This window comes from Chiloscyllium punctatum, chromosome 12 (genome assembly GCF_047496795.1).
Source record: "Chiloscyllium punctatum isolate Juve2018m chromosome 12, sChiPun1.3, whole genome shotgun sequence".
NCBI classification, from domain to species: domain Eukaryota; kingdom Metazoa; phylum Chordata; class Chondrichthyes; order Orectolobiformes; family Hemiscylliidae; genus Chiloscyllium; species Chiloscyllium punctatum.
In genome coordinates, this window is record NC_092750.1 from 9,973,687 (window position 1) to 9,992,318 (window position 18,632).

General features: G+C 46.3%; 1 protein-coding gene across 3 annotated transcripts in view; it reads right to left on the minus strand.

Moving 5' to 3' along the window:
* The window catches only part of col7a1 (collagen, type VII, alpha 1), a 436,569-nt gene that overhangs the window by 311,034 nt on the left and 106,903 nt on the right, over positions 1 to 18,632 (minus strand). For all 3 annotated transcript variants that reach the window (XM_072581827.1, XM_072581825.1, XM_072581826.1), the window contains exons 10-12: positions 12,265 to 12,420; positions 11,322 to 11,441; positions 5,606 to 5,752 (exon numbers count right to left, since the gene is read on the minus strand). In XM_072581827.1, coding sequence (XP_072437928.1) covers positions 5,606 to 5,752; positions 11,322 to 11,441; positions 12,265 to 12,420 — 423 coding nt within the window. The remainder of the gene's footprint in view (positions 1 to 5,605; positions 5,753 to 11,321; positions 11,442 to 12,264; positions 12,421 to 18,632) is intronic.

The window sequence follows — 18,632 nt, forward strand, 5'->3', positions numbered from 1 at the left end:
CTGGGATGTAGACCCTGGGGACTTATCAACCTTCAGACCTAACAGTCTCTCCAACACCAATTCCTGGCAAATATAAATTCCCTTCAGTTCAGGTCCTTGAGCCACCGTTACCTCTGGGAGATTGCTTGTGTCTTCCCCAGTGAACACAGATCTGAAGTACAAATTCAACTCTTCTGCCATTTCTTTGTTCCCCGTAATATATTTCCCTGTTTCTGTCTTCAAGGGCCCAATTTTAGTCTTAACCTTTTTTTTTTCCTTTCACATACCTAAAAAAGCTTTTACTATCCTCCTTTATATTATTGGCCAGTTTACCTTCGTACCTCATTTTTTCTCTGCGTATTTCCTTCTTAGTTATCCTCTGTTGTTCTTTAAAAGCTTCGCAGTCCTCCATTTTCCCACTCATCTTTGCTATGTTGTACTTTTTCTCTTTTGACTTTATATGTTTCTTAACTTCCCTCATCAGCCACAGCCACCCCTGCCTCCTCCTAGGATCTTTCTTCCTTTTTGGAATGAACTGATCCTGCATCTTCTGCATTATACCCAGAAATATCTGCCATTGTTCCTCCACTGTCATCCCAGCTAAGGTATTGCACCATTGAACTTTGACCAGCTCCTCCCTCCTAGCTCCATAGGTCCCTTTATTCAACTGAAATATTGTCACTTCCGATTGTACCCACTCCCTCTCAAATTGCAGATTGAAGCTTATTGTATTATGGTCACTACTTCCCAATGGCTCCTTCACTTCGAGGTCCCTGATCAATTCTGGTTTGTTGCACTATACCAGATCCAGAATTGCCTTCTCCCTGGTCGGCTCCAGCACCAGCTGTTCTAAGAATCCATCTCAGAGGCACTCCACAAAGTCTCTTTCTTGAGGTCCAATACCATCCTGATTCTCCCAGTCTACCTGCATGTTGAAATCCCCCATAACAACTGTAGTAACATCTTTGTGACAGGCCAATTTCAGCTCCTGATTTAACTTACATCCGACATCCAGACTACTGTTTGAGGGTCTGTAGATAAGTCCCAAGAGGGTCTTTTTACCCTTAGAATTTCTCAGCTCTATCCATACTGACTCTACATCCCCTGATTCTAGGTCCCCCCGCGCAAGGGACTGAGTATCATCCCTTACCAACAAGGCCACCCCACCCCCTCGGCCCGTCAGTCTGTCCTTACGATAGCACATGTAGCCTTGAATATTCATTTCCCAGGCCCTGTCCACTTGAAGCCATGTCTCAGTTATCCCCACAATATCGTATCTGCCAATTTCCAAAAGAGCCTCAAGCTCATCCATCTTATTTCTAATGCTTTGTGCATTCATGTGTAGTATTTTTAATTTGTTACTGCCCTCACCCTTCCCATCAACCCCTATTTCACTCAACCTTACAGCATGGTCCCTTTTTGAGTTTTCTGCTTCATTGATACAGTTGTCTTTCTTGACTTCCCTTGTTCTAACTTTCCCTTCAATTTCCTTCTTAACATCCAGTTTGTCCCCCCTCCCCCCACTTCCCCCCCTCCCCCACCCCCCCGCTACTTAGTTTAAATGTAGCTGTGATGCAGTAGCAAACCTGCCTGCCAGAATGCTGGTCCCCAACCTATTAAGGTGCAAACCGTCTCTCTTGTATAATTTATGTTTAGTCCATGTCGCAACAGGAGCAGAAACCAGCCATCCAGCCAACTGAGCTAAACCTCTCCAAGCAGCAGCAGTAAGGTCATGCAGATCAATCACACTCAGCTTTAACCTTCATGTCTTTTAGTCACATGGGGGCAATCTCTACCGTCTTCACTCAGAATGAACTCTTGACCCAGCGACATAATGGCTGTTGTTTGGTTTGTAAAGTTCTGCACTGATGTTTTAATCTGGATTTCTGATCTTTAATTGCACTGAAACACTGGCCATGCTTTTTGGCAGAGAACGATGTGCTCATCGGGGATTCATAAGCTGGAATCGTGCAAAGGTTAAAGAAAAAACATTTTTGTGGTTACTTTGAAAGAAAATGGAGTGCCCGAGAGCTGGGGAAGTTCTTTGGGTGAATTGGTTACAGACAGTGAAATGCCTGAGGCACATGCTGTCTCAAGCTAGCTGAACCAAGGAGAAACTATCATGGTCAACGTTATATTGAAAAGAGACCTGTATACTATCAGGCTGATCCCTCACAGAATGTAGTCCAATATTGTAAACCCAAGCTCACTTTTAACTTTGGATGGTGGGGGTGTGATAGAGTTATAGAGATGTACAACATGGAAACAGACTCTTCGGTCCAACCCGTCCAGGCCGACCAGATATCCCAACCCAATCTAGTCCCACCTGCCAGCACCCGGCCCTTATTCCTCCAAACCCTTCCTATTCATATACCCATCCAAATGCCTTTTAAATGTTGCAATCGTACCAGCCTCCACCACTTCCTCTGGCAGCTTATTCCATACAGTAATATTTTACTTTAATTTTAATTTTACTTTATTCACTCAGGCCTATTGAAAGGATGCGAAAGGTTGCAGAAAAGATTTATAAGGATGTTCACTGGGGTTGGATTTGAGCTGTACAGAGAGGCTGAATAGGCTGGGGCTTTTTTCCCTGGAGCATCGGCGTCTGAGGGCGGCACGGTGGCACAGTGGTTAGCACTGCTGCCTCACAGCACCAGGGTCCTGGGTTCGGTTCCCGCCTGACTGTGTGGAGTTTGTACATCCTTCCTGTGTCTGCGAGGGGTTCCTCTGGGTGCTCTGGTTTCCTCCCACAATCCAAAGATGTGCAGATCAGGTAAATTGGCCATGCTAAATTGCCCATAGTGTTAGTCAGGGGTAAATATAGGGTAGGGGAATGGGTTTGGGTGGGTTCCTCTTCGGAGGGGCGGTGTGGACTTGTTGGGCCGAAGGGCCTTTTCTACACTGGAGAGAATCTAACCTAATCGATGATTTAAAATGGGTGGCACAGTGGTTAGCACTGCTGCCTCACAGTGCCAGAGACTCGGGTTCAATTCCCGCCTCAGGCGACTGTCTGTGTGGAGTTTGCACATTCTCCCTGTGTCTGTGTGGGTTTCCTCCCACAATCCAAAAAATGTGCAGGTTAGGTGAATTGGTCATGCTAAATTGCCCGTAGTGTTAGGTGAAGGGGTAAATGTAGGAGAATGGGTCTGGGTGGGTTACGCTTCGGCGGGTCGGTGTGGACTTGTTGAGCCGAAGGGCCTGTTTCCGCACTGTAAGTAATCTAATTATAGAAGTTTATAAAATCATGAGGGGCCTGGATAGGGGGAATAACAAAAGTATTTTTTCCAGAGTAGGGGAGTTCAAAACTAGAAGGCATAGATTTAAGGTGAGGGGGAAAGAGTTAAAAGTGACTTGAGAGGCAACTCAAGAGGCAGGGGTACGTGTTTGGAATAAGTTGCCAGAGGACACAATGAAGGCAGATACCATCTGGATTGGTGCACGAATAGGAAAGTTTCAGAAGGATATGGGACAAATGCAGGACAATGTGACGAGATCAGTTTAGGATACCTAGTCAGCATCGATAAGTTGAACCAAAGGGTCTGTTTCCACGCTGTATGACTTTATGACACGGGACATGGGTATCACTGACTGGACCAGTATTTATTGCCCATCTCAAGTTGCCCTTAACGGAGCTGAGTTGCCTTTTTAAACCTCTGCTGTCCATTTAGTGTAGATGCATTCACAATGGTGTTCGGAAGGGAATTCCAGGATTTAGACCCAGCAGAGTAAGAACAGTGATATATTTCCAAATCAGGATGGTGAGTGTTTTGGAGGAGAATTTGTAGGGGGTGGTGATCCCGTGTATCTGCTGCCCATGGCCTCCTAGATGTTTGAAGTTGTAGGTTTTCAAGGTGCAGTTGAAGAAGTCTTGATGAGTTGCTGTAGTGCATCATTCAGACGGTGCACAATGCTTTATAGCGTGGTCTCTCCCTAGCAAACCCTCCACTTTCCAAAGAAATATTTCCAAGAAAGCGTTCCAGACTTGCATTGCCTGTCCCTATCCTCTGCAAACAATGGTCCCAATCAAATAACTGTGGGATCGGTCAATCTTTCACATTGTCTAAACAAGATCTATAAATGGGTTAACTTGCTCATTTTTCCCCTCGAGGCTGCGTCTTGTTGGGTCAGACAAGTTGGTGAACAGTTGGATTCACAAGTCGGCACAATATTTCTCTTGAGTCTTGTCAGGTCTTCCTGACTCCTCCCTGGATCTGTCAGCTTAACCATAACCCCCTGTAACTCTAATTTCTTGCTGCTATTTTTAAAATCACTCTGTTCTCCCCTTCCCACCTCCAAGGACACAGTGCAGTTGATACTAGGGGCTCTCAAGTCACTGTTTAGATTAGATTGGTGCTGGAAAAGCACAGTCGGTCAGGCAGCATCCGAGGAGTAGGAAAATCGACGTTTCAGGCAAAATCCCTTCATCCTGATGAAGGGCTTTAGCCCGAAACGTCGATTTTCCTGCTCCTCGGATGCTGCCTGACCTGCTGTGCTTTTCCAGCACCAATCTAATCTAAACTCTGATTTCCAGCATCTGTGTCCTCACTTTTGCCTGCTCTCAAGTCACTGCACACCACGCTCTCATCTTCTCCAGTAAATGCTACTAAACCATTCAACCTTGAGCAGCGTCGCAGCCACACCCAGTCTTCCCCTTGTCCAATCTCCTCAATCCACCCTGGCTCACATCCCATTTGCAGACTCTGTGACTCTATCATTTAACCAGCTTCCCCTACCCCCACTTCCACCCCCAGACAGCAACAGTTTGACGTTTTTGGTGGAATGGCCAACAACTGACACCCACTCACACCACCCTACGTGGCATCAACGCCCATGCTTTGGGCTGTTACATGACATGGAAGGTGTGGCATTAAGGTTGGCAAAGCTCAAGGGCTGGCAGGAATTGTAGATTAATCCCCAGGTTAACGTCATGAACTAAATCATGGAGATTTTAACCCATGTCCCCAAAGCATTAGCCTGAGTCTGAGGTGGAGGGCACAGTGGCACCTTGGTCAGCACTGCTGCCTCCCAGCACCAGGGACCTGGGATCAATAGTCAATATGGGCACAATATTAAAATGATGTGTATGTTTTCGTTTTTATTTTGGATGCCACTTTACTTTTTTTATCATCATTGAAATATCAATGAAGAGACGTAAAAGCTGCCTGACTGACAGTCAAGGATTGTCTAAGCAGCTAACAGAGAATCTACTCACTTTCCAAATAGCTGGAGGGGAGTGAAGATATGAAAGTCTTTACCTCAACGGGCGGCCCCGAGGTTGGGTCATTAACTATGTTCAAGGCCAAGATAAGGTCTTTGATCAGTCTGGGGAATCAAGGGTCACGGGGAAAAAGCAGAGAAGTGGATTATCAGATCAGCCATGATCTCATTGTTTGGTGGAGCAGACTCATTGGGCCGAATGGCCTACTTTCTGCTCCGACATCTTTTAGTCTTACGGGCATGTCAGGAAACCAATGGCAGGATGGCAGGGGTAGGGAAGGGTAGAGATCATGTGATCAAAACTCCAGGAATATACCCAAGGAACGTTGCCAACTCCGGCACGACAGAAATGTCAGTTGTTGTTGAGTTTGGAGCCTATCGCCCCTCGTTCCACTGATGATGGTACCTGTTTTCACCCTGGTATTTGCAGGAGGTCCCTCCAGTCTTCCATATAAAGCGGTTATTGTTACTGTATAATCGGTGTTTGGCAAAAGACCTTGGATATGGTACGATTCAGTAGATGGCTCCAGACTAACTGTCAGGACATCCCTTCCTAAAAGGAGAAAAAGACAAAGCAAAGGAGAATTAAAAAATACAACATGCTATTTCTTTTTTTCATTAATTCAGAGGTGTGGTCATCGCTGATAAGGCCAGTGTTTATTTCCATCTTAAGAAGGTCAAACTGACTAGTTTGGAGGGCCATTTCTTTACTGTTTGGCAGGGTGTGGACATCTTTGCAAAGGCCAGCCTCTGTTACCCAGCCATAATCACCATTGAACTGAGTAACCTGCTGGGCCATTTCAGAGGGCAGTTAAGGTCAACCACGTTACAGTGGGTCTGGAGTCACATGTAGACCAGTTTCCTTCAGTAAAGGACATTAGTGATTTTTTAAAAAAATAGTATCCCTACTGTGTGGAAACAGGCCATTGGGCTCTATAAGTCCACATGGACCCTTTGAAGAATAGCCTACCCAAACCCATTCCTCTACCCTATTACTCGGCATTTACCCCTGACTAATGCGCCTACCCTACACGTCCCTGAACACTACGGGCAATTTAGCACGGCCAACTCAACTATCCTGCACATCTTTGGATTGTAGGAGGAAACCAGAGCACCCAGAGGAAACCCACGCAGACACAGGGAGAATGTGCAAACTCCACACAGACAGTCGCCCGAGGCTGGAATTGAACCCAGGCCCCTGGTGCGGTGAGGCAGCAGTGAGCCACTGGCACGATTGTCTGACGAATCTGCGGGGTTCTCCTGACAATGAATGATCATTCGGCGATAACTAATGTTCAGACTAGTTTTTAGTCTCAAATGAGTTGATAGAATTCAAATTCCACCAGCAGCTGTTAAGGGATTTTAACCCATATCCCCAAAGCATTAACCTGAACCTTCAGATGGATGGCACTGCAGTCAGCAATGCTGCCTCACAGCGCCAGGGACCTGGGTTCGATTCTAGCCTCAGGTGACTGTGTGTTTAGAGTTTGCACATTCTCCCTGTGTGGATTTCCTCCCACAGTCCAAAGATGTGCAGGTTAGGTGGACTGGCCATGTTAACTACAGGATTACGCGGAAGGTCGTCTAAGGGTTGGTGCAGACTTGATGGGCTGAAGAGCCTCTTTCTGCACTGTAGGGAATCTACAATCCAATCATTACTAGTCCAGTGATATTACCACTAGTGGACCCCTTTCCATCTCTGGGAGGAGTTAAGAACCAATCGCAGTTTTGGGGATCTGCAGCAGAATTCCCTTCCCTGGAAGACGTCAGTGAACCAGGTGAGTTTTTAAATCTACAAAGCCGGAAGTTTTGAAGACGAGTCAGACCAGAGTCAAAGCATTAACTGTGTTTCTCTCTCCTCAGATGCTGCCAGACTTGCTGAGGTTCTCCAGCATCTTCTGTCTTTATTTCAGTTCTCCAGCATCCGCTGTATTTTGCTTTTATGACAATCTGATAGGTCCACGGTCAACATCGGTGATATGAGCTCTTCATTTTCAATGGAGGTAGAGCATGAGAATGGGACCAGCTGGGTACAGGTCGGGAGCCAAACTGACACAATAGGCACCAATTCACTGGTTTCAACTTCCTCACGGCACAGTTTGAAAACATGGCTTTTGAATTATCTGGAATACTCAGTCAGCAACCTTGTCACTAAGCACCGTGACCAACCAGCAGCTGTGCACAAAACAATGAAAAACCAACTCAGACAACGTAAGAAGAATTAAACAGACCAATAGCAATTCAGCAGAGATAGTGACTGGACCTCAGCCTGTGTTCAGGAACATTGAAATTAAAAAATCTGTTGGGTTTCCTGCACCACATCTCCTGACTTCAAAACTCGTGACATGAAAGACAGTACTGTGCTCGATCATAAATCCCACTTTCAAGTAGTTTATTTAATGTTCACTCACATGAGGAAGAAAACAACTTGCAATTATGTAGGACCTGACACGTAAATCCAAGTCTGCACAGGAGGTACCAACAAGCAACCGTTAGACGCTCGAGTGACGAGAGCTTGAGGAGGTCAGGCAACCAAAGCCTGAGTGAAGAGGAATGTCTTAAAGAAGGAGTAAAGTAATGGTTCGGAAAGGGGTACTGTTGGAGCTTCATCTCGACCAAATCAGATGGGTGTCCCACGATATTGGGTTGGCGACAGAAGGCAGGACGTGTGAACAAGGAACAAGTGTAGGCCATTCAGCCCTCCCAGCCTGATGTATCATTCAATACGATTCTGGATTAGTGGTGCTGGAAGAGCACAGCAGTTCAGGCAGCATCCAAGGAGCAGTGAAATAGACGAGTCGGGCAAAAGCCCTTCATCAGGAATAAAGGCAGTGAGCCTGAAGCGTGGAGAGATAAGCAAGAGGAGGGTGGGGGTGGGGAGAAAGTAGCATAGAGTACAATGGGTGAGTGGGGGAGGGGATGAAGGTGATAGGTCAGGGAGGAGAGGGTGGAGTGGATAGGTGGAAAAGGAGATAGGCAGGTCGGACAAGTCCGGACAAGTCAAGGAGACAGTTACTGAGCTGGAAGTTTAGAACTAGGGTGAGGTGGGGGAAGGGGAAATGAGGAAACTGTTGAAGTCCACATTGATGCCTTGGGGTTGAAGTGTTCCAAGGCGGAAGATGAGGCATTCTTCCTCCAGGCGTCTGGTGGTGAGGGAGCAGCGGTGAAGGAGGCCCAGGACCTCCATGTCCTCAGCAGAGTGGGAGGGGGAGTTGAAATGTTGAGCGACAGGGCGGTGTGGTTGATTGGTGCGGGTGTCCTGGAGATGTTCCCTAAAGCGTTCTTCTAGGTGGCGTCCAGTCTCCCCAATGTAGAGGAGAACGCATCGGGAGCAACGGATACAATAAATGATTTTGATGGATGTGCAGGTAAAACTTTGATGGATGTGGAAGGCTCCTTTAGGGCCTTGGATAGAGGTGAGGGAGGAGGTGTAGGCGCAGGTTTTACAGTTCCTGCGGTGGCAGGGGAAGGTGCCAGGATGGGAGGGTGGGTTTAAGGGGGGCCGTGGACCTGACCAGTTAGTCACAGAGGGAACAGTCTTTGCGGAAGGCGGAAAGGGGTGGGGAGGGAAATATATGCCTGGTGGTGAGATCCTTTTAGAGGTGGCGGAAATGTCGGCGGATGATTTGGTTTATGCGAAGGTTGGTAGGGTGGAAGGTGAGCACCAGGGGCGTTCTGTCCTTGTTACGGTTGGAGGGATGGGGTCTGAGGGCGGAGGTGCGGGATGTGGACAAGATGCATTGGAGGGCATCTTTAACCACGTGGGAAGGGAAATTGCGGTCTCTAAAGAAGGAGGCCATCTGGTATGTTCTGTGGTGGAACTGGTCCTCCTGGGAGCAGATACGGCGGAGGCGGAGGAATTGGGAATACAGGATGGCATTTTTGCAAGAGGTAGGGTGGGAAGAGGTGTAATCCAGGTAGCTGTGGGAGTGGGTGGGTTTGTAAAAAAGTGTCAGTGTCAAGTCGGTCGTCATTAATGGAGATGGAGAGGTCCAGGAAGGGGAGGGAGGTGTCAGAGATGGTCCAGGTAAACCAGACTGTTTATTTTGAAAGTCAAGATGTTGCAGGACTGACATAAATCAGTGAGCATGGCGGGGGCAGGGTGGGTGAACCAGAACATTCGTGAGGCAGGCTCTGTAAAGTGTTAAACATCTACAAACACGCATTGGCTAAACGTGGTTGATGGTGGTGACTGGGGGGAGAGCACGATAAGAGGGGATGGGGGGGGGTCACCGTTTGGTTCAACAACACAAACAGGGGCTTGTACTGAGAGAACAAAGTTCCCGCTTTCTTCACAGAAAAGACCTGAAGCAGCAGAGTTCTGGTTGTCAAACTGAATGCCAGCTGAGCTTGAACTCCTTGAATTGCGGCCAACTCTAGGCTACAGTCCCTTTAGCAGACAATAAAGCTCTCTCTTACACTCTCACTTACTATTTTTAACTAGAAAGAAAACGCTTCTACATAGTTTGACCCTTCAAAGCCCAAAGTAACACAGAAGCATTATTTCCCCTCAATGGAGATAGTTTCAGCTCTGGGAAAAGTTTTAAGTGAATTCCTCAGACTTCAGTCACAATTTCTACCCACTGACCCCACTTCCTGCAATTGCTGAGTGTGTTGCACTGGGCAAATCGTAACCAAATGTTTCACCGGTGAGCCCGAGCAGCAAGAGGCAGCCGGCAATTCGACCGAGGAGGGCATCACTGTCATGCCCGAATCCCATCACGTTCCAGTTGAGTTTACTGGATAAGGACCTGGGGCAGGCTGACTGGGCCCGCACTGCTCTGTTTGAAGAGCAATGGAAGTGAGGATTCTCTGCCCTAAAGAGGAGGGGAGACTAGGGTAATCAGAGTGTTCAAGGCTTTTACTGTCAAGGAAGTGAAGGCTCATGGGCCGCTGGCAGGAAAGGGGACTTACAGCCAGCCACATGTGATCTACCATAATCTTCATTAATTAGCACAGCACCAAATGACCCACTTGACAAACTAAACAATTAATGACTTAACGATAACAAAACTCCTTGAAAGTGGAGTCGTAGGTAGATAGGATAGTGAAGAAAGCATTTGGTATGCTTTCCTTTATTGGTCAGAGTATTGAGTACAGGAGTTGGGAGGTCATGTTGCAGCTGTACAGGTCACTGTTGGAATATTGCATGCAATTCTGGTCTCCTTCCTATCGGAAAGATGTTGTGAAACTTGAAAGGGTTCAGAATTACAAGAATGTTGCCAGGGTTGGAGGGTTTGAGTTCTAGGGAGAGGTTGAATAGGCTGGGGCTGTTTTACCTGGAGTGTCAGCGGCTGAGGGATGGCTTTATAGAGGTTTATAAAATCATGAGGGGCTTGGATAGGGTAAATAGACAAAGTCTTTTCCCTGGGGTGGGGGAGTCCAGAACTAGAGGTCATAGGTTTAGGGTGAGAGGGGAAAGATATAAAAGAGACCTCAGGGGCAACTTTTTCACGCAGAGGATGGTACGTGTATGGATTGAGCTGCCAGAGGATGTAGTGGAGGCTGGTACAATTGCAACATTTAAGAGGCATTTGGATGGGTATATGAATAGGAAGGGTTTGGAGGGATATGGGCCGGGTGCTGGCAGGTGGGACTAGATTGAGATGGGATATCTGGTCGGCATGGACGGGTTAGACCAAAGGGTCTGTTTCCGTGCTGTACACCTCTATGACCCGAAAACAGAAGGGTCCAAGAGGGAAGGGGAGATAATGCATCCAGCCTCTGCGCCCACCCCTCCTCCACAGTGCCTTGAAGGTGTCAACCACAATTTCGATCTTTTTCTAATCAATCTGTTCGGAGATGTTATCACTTAAGTCTGGAGCAGGTGGGACTTGAACCTGACCCCCTTGGGCCATTGGTAGGGGCACTACCACTGTACGTCAGACACCCTTAAGCCATAATAGTTTTCTTTTGTGGTGTCAAGCCATAAACTTATACAAATGTAGGAATTAAGAACATGTGGAGGCCATTCTCCTCCTCAGAGCTGCCCCACGATTCAATAAGATTGATCGTATTGAGGCCCCTCAGCTCTACATTTCCATCTGACCCCGAATAAACATTTATTGGGAGAGCAGGCCCGAAGGGCAGACTGGCCTCCTCCTGCCTCACTCTGATCTTACCTGCGGATGGTCCCCACTTCAGTTGATAGCCTGAAATGCCACTCACTCTCCTCCATGACACCCGCACACTCTGCGGAGTCACGTTGTGAACGGTCAGTTGTTGCACCGATTCCAGAGGCACTGAAACCACAAAAACACACACACGTTGAGTTTTCCTTTGCTTCACAGCGGCTTGGGGCCTGCTCAGCAGCAACTGCTCCCTCAGTTCACCTCCCCCTCTGTTGTCTGTCTAACAAGATAATTACATTGTTGTTTCAAAAGCTGGCACAGCATGACAGACCCAATAGCCTACTTCCGTGCTACATTATTCTGTAAAGCATTTTTTTTAAGATTGGACTTAAACACACACACACACACACACACACACACACACACACACACACACACACACACACACACACACACACACACACACACACACACACACACACACCATACAAACACATACATGTGTGTACATACGTAAGACACATATATGCACATACACACCCCTATACACATACATGTATTTACATACATCTATACACACACACACCACAGACATATGTACACGCATACATTTAAGTACACACACACACACACACCTGCATCAAGCAAATGATCTCAAGAACAATAAATTCTCCCAGTGACACCTTTGCGCTATTATGTTTGAGCTCCAGATTAAATGCATTTTTTTTAAAAACTGCTAAAGAAAGAGAAATGATGTTGATTCTTTTCCCCTTTCTCTCATCAGGACAGACACAAGAACAACAAATTTGAAAGGGAGCGACAATTTACACTGCACGGGAAGTTGGTGCTAAATGTTGGCACCATTAAATCTAAGGAATTGAAGGGTTGCAATAGTGATTGAACCAGGCAACTACTAACACCCAACATTTTAAAAGAAGGCGCAACATCAAGACATAGATCACTTTCTCCTCTTTTGGAGGTTTCGGGCACTTACAAGTCCTGCCAGAGATTGAGGTCGGTGCTGCTGTATTCCTTGGGTAGATGGGATGAATGGTAATGTCATACTCTGTGTCTGGCAGTAACTCTTCAAGGATGAAGGAGTTGGCATTCGACCTCAGGGTCTTCTCCTCCAGCTGTGTGTCTGTGTCACCTGTGTACGGTGGGTGGGCGGGGGAGTGCAATCGCAACCAAAGAAAAACAACATTTCACTCAAAATTGTACAATTGCTTTTTTAAGGCATTTCCACAAAAGGTCAGCCGGCAACAGAATTAACAAGGTCAATTTATATCAGTTGTTTTTAAGATAACGGGGGAGCAGGTTGGTCAGACTTTACCAAGTCAAGTGCTAAGAATTCTACACATAGAACTGTACAGCACATGAACAGACCCTTCAGCCCACCATCTCTGTGCTGACTACGATGCCTTTCTAAATCCCACCTGCTTGCACATGGTCTGTATCTCGCTATTCCCTGCGTGTTCATGTGTCTGTCTAAATGTCTCAAACACTGTTTCGTTTCTGCTCTTACTACCTCCCTTGACAACACATTCTGACTACCTACCACTCTCTGTGTAATTAAATTTTCCTTGCCCTTCTCACTTCAATCCTAACCGCGCCCACCCCCACCACTCCAGTATTCGACATTTCCACCCTGGAATAAAGACTCTGATCATCCACACTACCCATGCTTCTCACAATTTTAGAAGCTTCTATCATGTCGCCCCTCAGCTTCCAACACTCCAGTGAAAACCATCCAAGTTTATCCACCCTCTCCTTATAGCTAACACACTCCAATCCACACAACATCCTGGTCAACCTCTTCTGCACCCTCTTCAAAGCCTCCACATACTCCCTATAGTGTGGTGACCAGAGCAACACTCCAAATGTGGCTGACCGAAGTTTTATACAGATGCAACATGACTTTGCCAACTTTAATACTCACTGCTCTGACCTATAAAGTTAAAAATCATACAACACCAGGCTATAGTCCAACAGGTTTATTTGGAAGCACTAGCTTTCGAGGTGCTCCCCTTTGTCAATCACCTGATAAAGAAGCAGCGCCTCAAAAGCTAGTGCTTCCAAATAAACCCGTTGGACTATAACCTGGTGTTGTATGATTTTTAACTTTGCCCACCCCATTCCAACACTGGCACCTCCAAATTCTGACTGACAAAGGCAAGCGTGTCATATGCTTTCTTTACCACAAAATCCACTTGTGTTGCCACTTTGAGGGAGCTGCAGAGTGGCATCCCCAAGATCCTTCTGTACATATCAATGCCCCTGCCACTTACTGTCTGCTTTCCTTTTGTAGACGACCTCCCAAAATGCATCACATGTCGGTGAGATCAATAGTTAAGCAATTTTTTAAAATATTTTCTTCATTCGCATGGTGTCAGGGCTGGGCTAGCATTAATTACCCATTTCCTGACTACCTTGGAGAAGGTGATGGTGAGCTAACGTTTTGACTAACGCAGGCACGTACACAATGCAGTGATAATGCCCCCACCTGTCAGCCAGGAGGCCTGAGTGCAAGTCTTACCTATTCCAGAGATGTGCAAGGATATCTGTATATAGGTCGATCACAGAATATTTATGACATAGAGTACAGTAACTTTTTATTTGTCATTGCTACCATATTCAAGTGATACAATACAAACAAGAGTGTTCCTCCAGGACCGAGGGTGCAACATGGACAGCACAAACTACACAATCGTACACAGGGTGGCACAAAGTGCATAAGAAGCACAAAATACATAAGTTACAGTGTAATAGAAGAATGATAAATAATAGACATTTTTCGAGCAGCAATTTGAAGTCTTGCAAGGAATTTCAGGTGGGAAAGAGTCAGATCATACTGTGTTAAGGTGCCTGATGGCTTAAAAGGAAGAAACTGTCACACAGTCTGGCCATGAGAGAGCGAATGCTCCAATATCTTCTGCCAGATGGCAGGAGGGAGAAGAGTTTGAGTGAGGGGTATGTGGGGTCTTCCACAATGCTCTCAGATACAGCGTATGGAGTAAATGTCTGTAATAGAGGGAAGAGAGACCGTGATGATCCTCTCAGCTGTCCTCACTGGGTTTTACGATCCAAGATGGTGCAACTCCCGAACCAGGCAGTGATGCAGCAGCACAGGTTACTCTCAATGAACCCTCTGTAGAGTGTGGTGAGGATGGGGGACTGGGAGGTGGGCTTTCCTCAGCCTGCGGAGTAAGTAGAGATGCTGCTGGGCTTTATATATATGCATTACATGTAAGTCTGGAAATCCTCCATCCGACCTTATCTATACCCCTCATAATTTTAAAAACCTCTGTAAGGTCACATCCCCAATCTCCTAAACTCCAGTGAAATAAGTCCCAGCCTATCCAGCCTCTCCCTATCTCAAACCTTCCATTCCCAGCAACATCCTGGTAAACCTCTCCTGAACCGTCTCCAGCTTGATAATAACCATCCTATAACAGGATGGCCAGAAACTGCACACAGTACTCCAGAAGAGGCCTCACCATTGTCCTGTACAACCTGAACATGACTTCCTAAATCCTATTCCCAAAAGGTCTGAGCAATGAAGGCAACCATGCTAAACACTTTCTTAAGTAGCACTTCTGGATATAAAAGGAATAAAAGAGTGGAACTGGATACTTGTGGCGCAGTGGTCATGTCCCTTCCTCTGAGCTAGAATGCCTGGGTGCAAATCTCAACTGCCCTGAACAAGTTAATTTGAAAATATCTATCTAGGGATGCAAAGGGTTCGTGTGGTGTAATGGTAGTGTCTTACCTCTGAGCTCAAAGGACTGTATAGTCTTAAAATATACAGTCTGTCACTACTGTCCTTTAGGGAAAGAAATCTGCCATCCTTACCCAGTCTGGTCTACATGTAACTCCAGACCCACAGTAATGCGGTTGATTCTCAGCTGCCCTCCGGCCAATTGATGATGGATAATAAATACTGGCCTGGCCAGTAACGTAACGTCCACATTCCATGAATGAATTTTTAAAAATCTGGAAAAACCATCATGTCCCACCCGTGGGATACGACAGCCTTAATTAAGGTTGTGTTATAATCTGTTCAAATGAATGGTTTATATGGGATGGGAATGGGTCACAGCTGTGACTATAAAGAGAGAACTACTGGACTGCCATCATTAATAAACTCGCTGCACAAAGTTTGTTAATGATTGATGGTTATTGTTGGTTGGAAACGGTTAATAACGTGGGCAGGCGATGGTCGAGTGGCATTATCACTGGACTGTTAATCCAGAGACCCACATAACATCCTGGGGACTGGAGTTCAAATCCTGCCATAGCAGATGGTGGAGTTTGAATTCAATAGATATCTGGAATTAAGAGTTCAATGATGATCATGAATCCATTGTCGATTGTTGGAAAAACCCATTTGGTTCACTAATGTTCTTCAGGAAATGGAACCACCATCCTTACCCGGTCTGGCGTACATGTGATTCCAGACCCACAGCAATATGGCTGACTCCACACCCCTCTACGTAATTAGGGATGAGTAATAAATGTTGGCCTGGCCAGCAATGCTCAAATTTCTGTGGTTGATTAGGGATGGGCAATAAATCCTGCCCAACCAACGACGCCCTCATCACGTGAATAAATAAAGGAAAATAATGGTGTTCCCATACAGCTGTTGCCTTTGTTCTTCTTGGTAAATGAACTTGTAGCTATACTTGTGCACTTCAACTTGTAGATGGTACACATTGCTGCTATTGTGCAGCTGTAGTGGACAGGATCTCCACACTAGCGTCAAGCATGTCGTCTTGTCCTGGATGATGTTCAGCTTTTTGAGTGTTGTTGGTCCTGCACCCATCCAGACAAGTGGAGAGTATTCCATCACACTCCTGACAATCTACACTGTAGGTTTGATTGGCCCACCAGATTTTAATCAAAGTTCCCCTCCATTAACCCCTTTCTAGGAGATGAGGTCACTTTCTCATGGAGGGAGAATTTTTTTTTCTTCATTCATTCATTCACAGAGATTTGAGCATTGCTGGCCAGGCCAGTATTTATTACTCATACCTAATTACCCAGAGGGCAGTGTGGATTCAGAGGGCAGTGTGGATTCAGCCATATAACTGTGGGTCAGGACTCACATGTAGGCCAGACCAGGTAAGGATGGCAGTTTCCTTTCCTGAAGGGCATTAGTGAACCAGATGGGCTTTTCCAACAATCAATTCATGGTCATCATTGGACTCTTACTCCAGATTCCTTATTTATTGTATTTATATTACACCATCTGCCGTTCCGGGACTCGAACCCAGAACATTACTGGGTCGCTGATTTAACAGACCAGCAATAATACAACTAGGCCATCACCTCCCCAGTTCCTCAGACAAAATCCCAGAAGGCAGCAGCCATAAATATGACCTTGGAGAGCCACCACTAATCTCACCCTCTTCCAACTTCCATGCTATCTGGCCAGTGTTGCCAGGGAGCTATGGGAAGAGGGCTCCAGGTGGCACTACCCACTTTTCACCCAGGACTTGGGAGTGCATTATTGCAGCACCCCTTCTGCCACCCATCCTTGTCAACACTCCCATGTGCTTCATGACTGAGATCAGCTATCTCAACCAAAGGAAGTCCAACTCAGCCCCTTAATGGCCCCTTAATTCCATCCATCAACCTCCTCAGCTCTTTCTCCTCCCTCATGGTGTTTCTTTAAACCTAGCTCTTTGACTGTGATGTTGGTTACCTCCCTTGATAGCTCCTTATTGACAATTCCAGTTTTGTAACACTGTGGGTTGGGGGTTTGGGGAACAGATGGACTACTTCATTAAAGATGCCATATAAATGCAAGTTGCTGTTGTTGAAGGAGCTACCTGCAAGCGGCACCCTCAATTCGTGGATGCCAGCATTAGGGAATGGAACATTTTCTATCCTTTAGGATCAATGCCAGGGTTTTGGTGAGACCATAGTTGGAGGCAGGGATTTACTTGTACTGGAGGGGCAAGGCTGAAGGGAAACAAAATCAGTTCCTAGGATGAGAATGGCCCATTGAGGAAAAGTTGAGTACGTTTGAGTGGGGTATAGCAGAACGAGAGGTGATGTTATTGAAATATCCAAGATTCTGACCGGCCTAACAGATTAGACACAAAGAGGCTGATTTTCTTTAATGGGGGAATCTAGAACATAGTCCTTCATCCTTAGGATAATGTGTCAATCATTTCCTTCACCTTTTACTTACTAGTGTCTCCCAAGATAGAAGTATGATAGATGAGACCAGCATACTGCCCACCCCTAACTGCCCTGGAGAAGGTGTTAATGAACTGCCTTCTTGAACCACTGCAGTCTCTTGAGGTGTAACTACACTAACACTGCTGTCAGGGAAGGACTTTCACCTGGTAACACTGAACAAATAGTGATATATTTCCAAACCAAGATGGTGCAAGGCTTGGAGGGGAACTTGCAGTATCTGCTGCCTTTGTCTTTCCAGGTGGGAAAGTATTGTATTTAATGACGAAGCAGTCTTGCGGAGCCAAATGGTCCACTCCTGCTCTTATTTACTTTATTTTACAACATCAAATACTAATGGGCAATGCATAAATGAGGGAAGAACACGAATTAAAGTTTATACCACATTTCTCCTGAATAACCCTTCACCTCGAACCAAAAGGAACTGTTCCATTGCAGTTTGCCCCATAGGATCATAAGAAATAGAAACAGGAGTTGGCCATTTGGCCCCTCGAGCCTGCTCTGCCATTCAATGGGATCATGGCTGATCCAGCATTCCCCAGGTCCATCGTCCTGTGTTTTCTCTGTAACTCTGGATTCCCCAACTGAAGAAGAATCCAACTCAACACTAAATATACACAAGGACTCTGCGCCCTCACAGCTCTCTATGGAACAGACCTCAGAGAAGAAATTCCTTCGCATTTTAGTCTTAAATTGGCATCCCTTCATTCTGAGACTACACCCTCTGGTCCTAGACTCTCCCATGAGGGGAAACATCCTCTCAGCATTGACGTTGTCAAGCCCTGGAAGAATTCGATGTGTTTCAATGAGACCACCTCTCATTCTTCTCAACCCCAGGGAGTAGAGTCTCAACCTGTTTAGCCTTTGCTCATAAGACAATGCTTCCACACAAAGGATCATCCTAGTGAACCTTCTCTGAACTATCTCCAATGGAAGTGTATCTTTCCTCGTGTCAAGGGGAGGCACGATGGCTCAATAGTTAGCACTGCTGCCACACGGCGCCAAGAACCTGGGTTCGATTCCAGCCTCGGCTGGCTATCTGTGTGGAGTGCTCACACTCTTCCTGTGTCTGCGTGGGTTTCCTCCAGGTGCTCCGGTTTCCTCCCACAGTCCACAGGTGGATTGGCCATGCTAAATTGTCCCATACTGTTGAGGGAT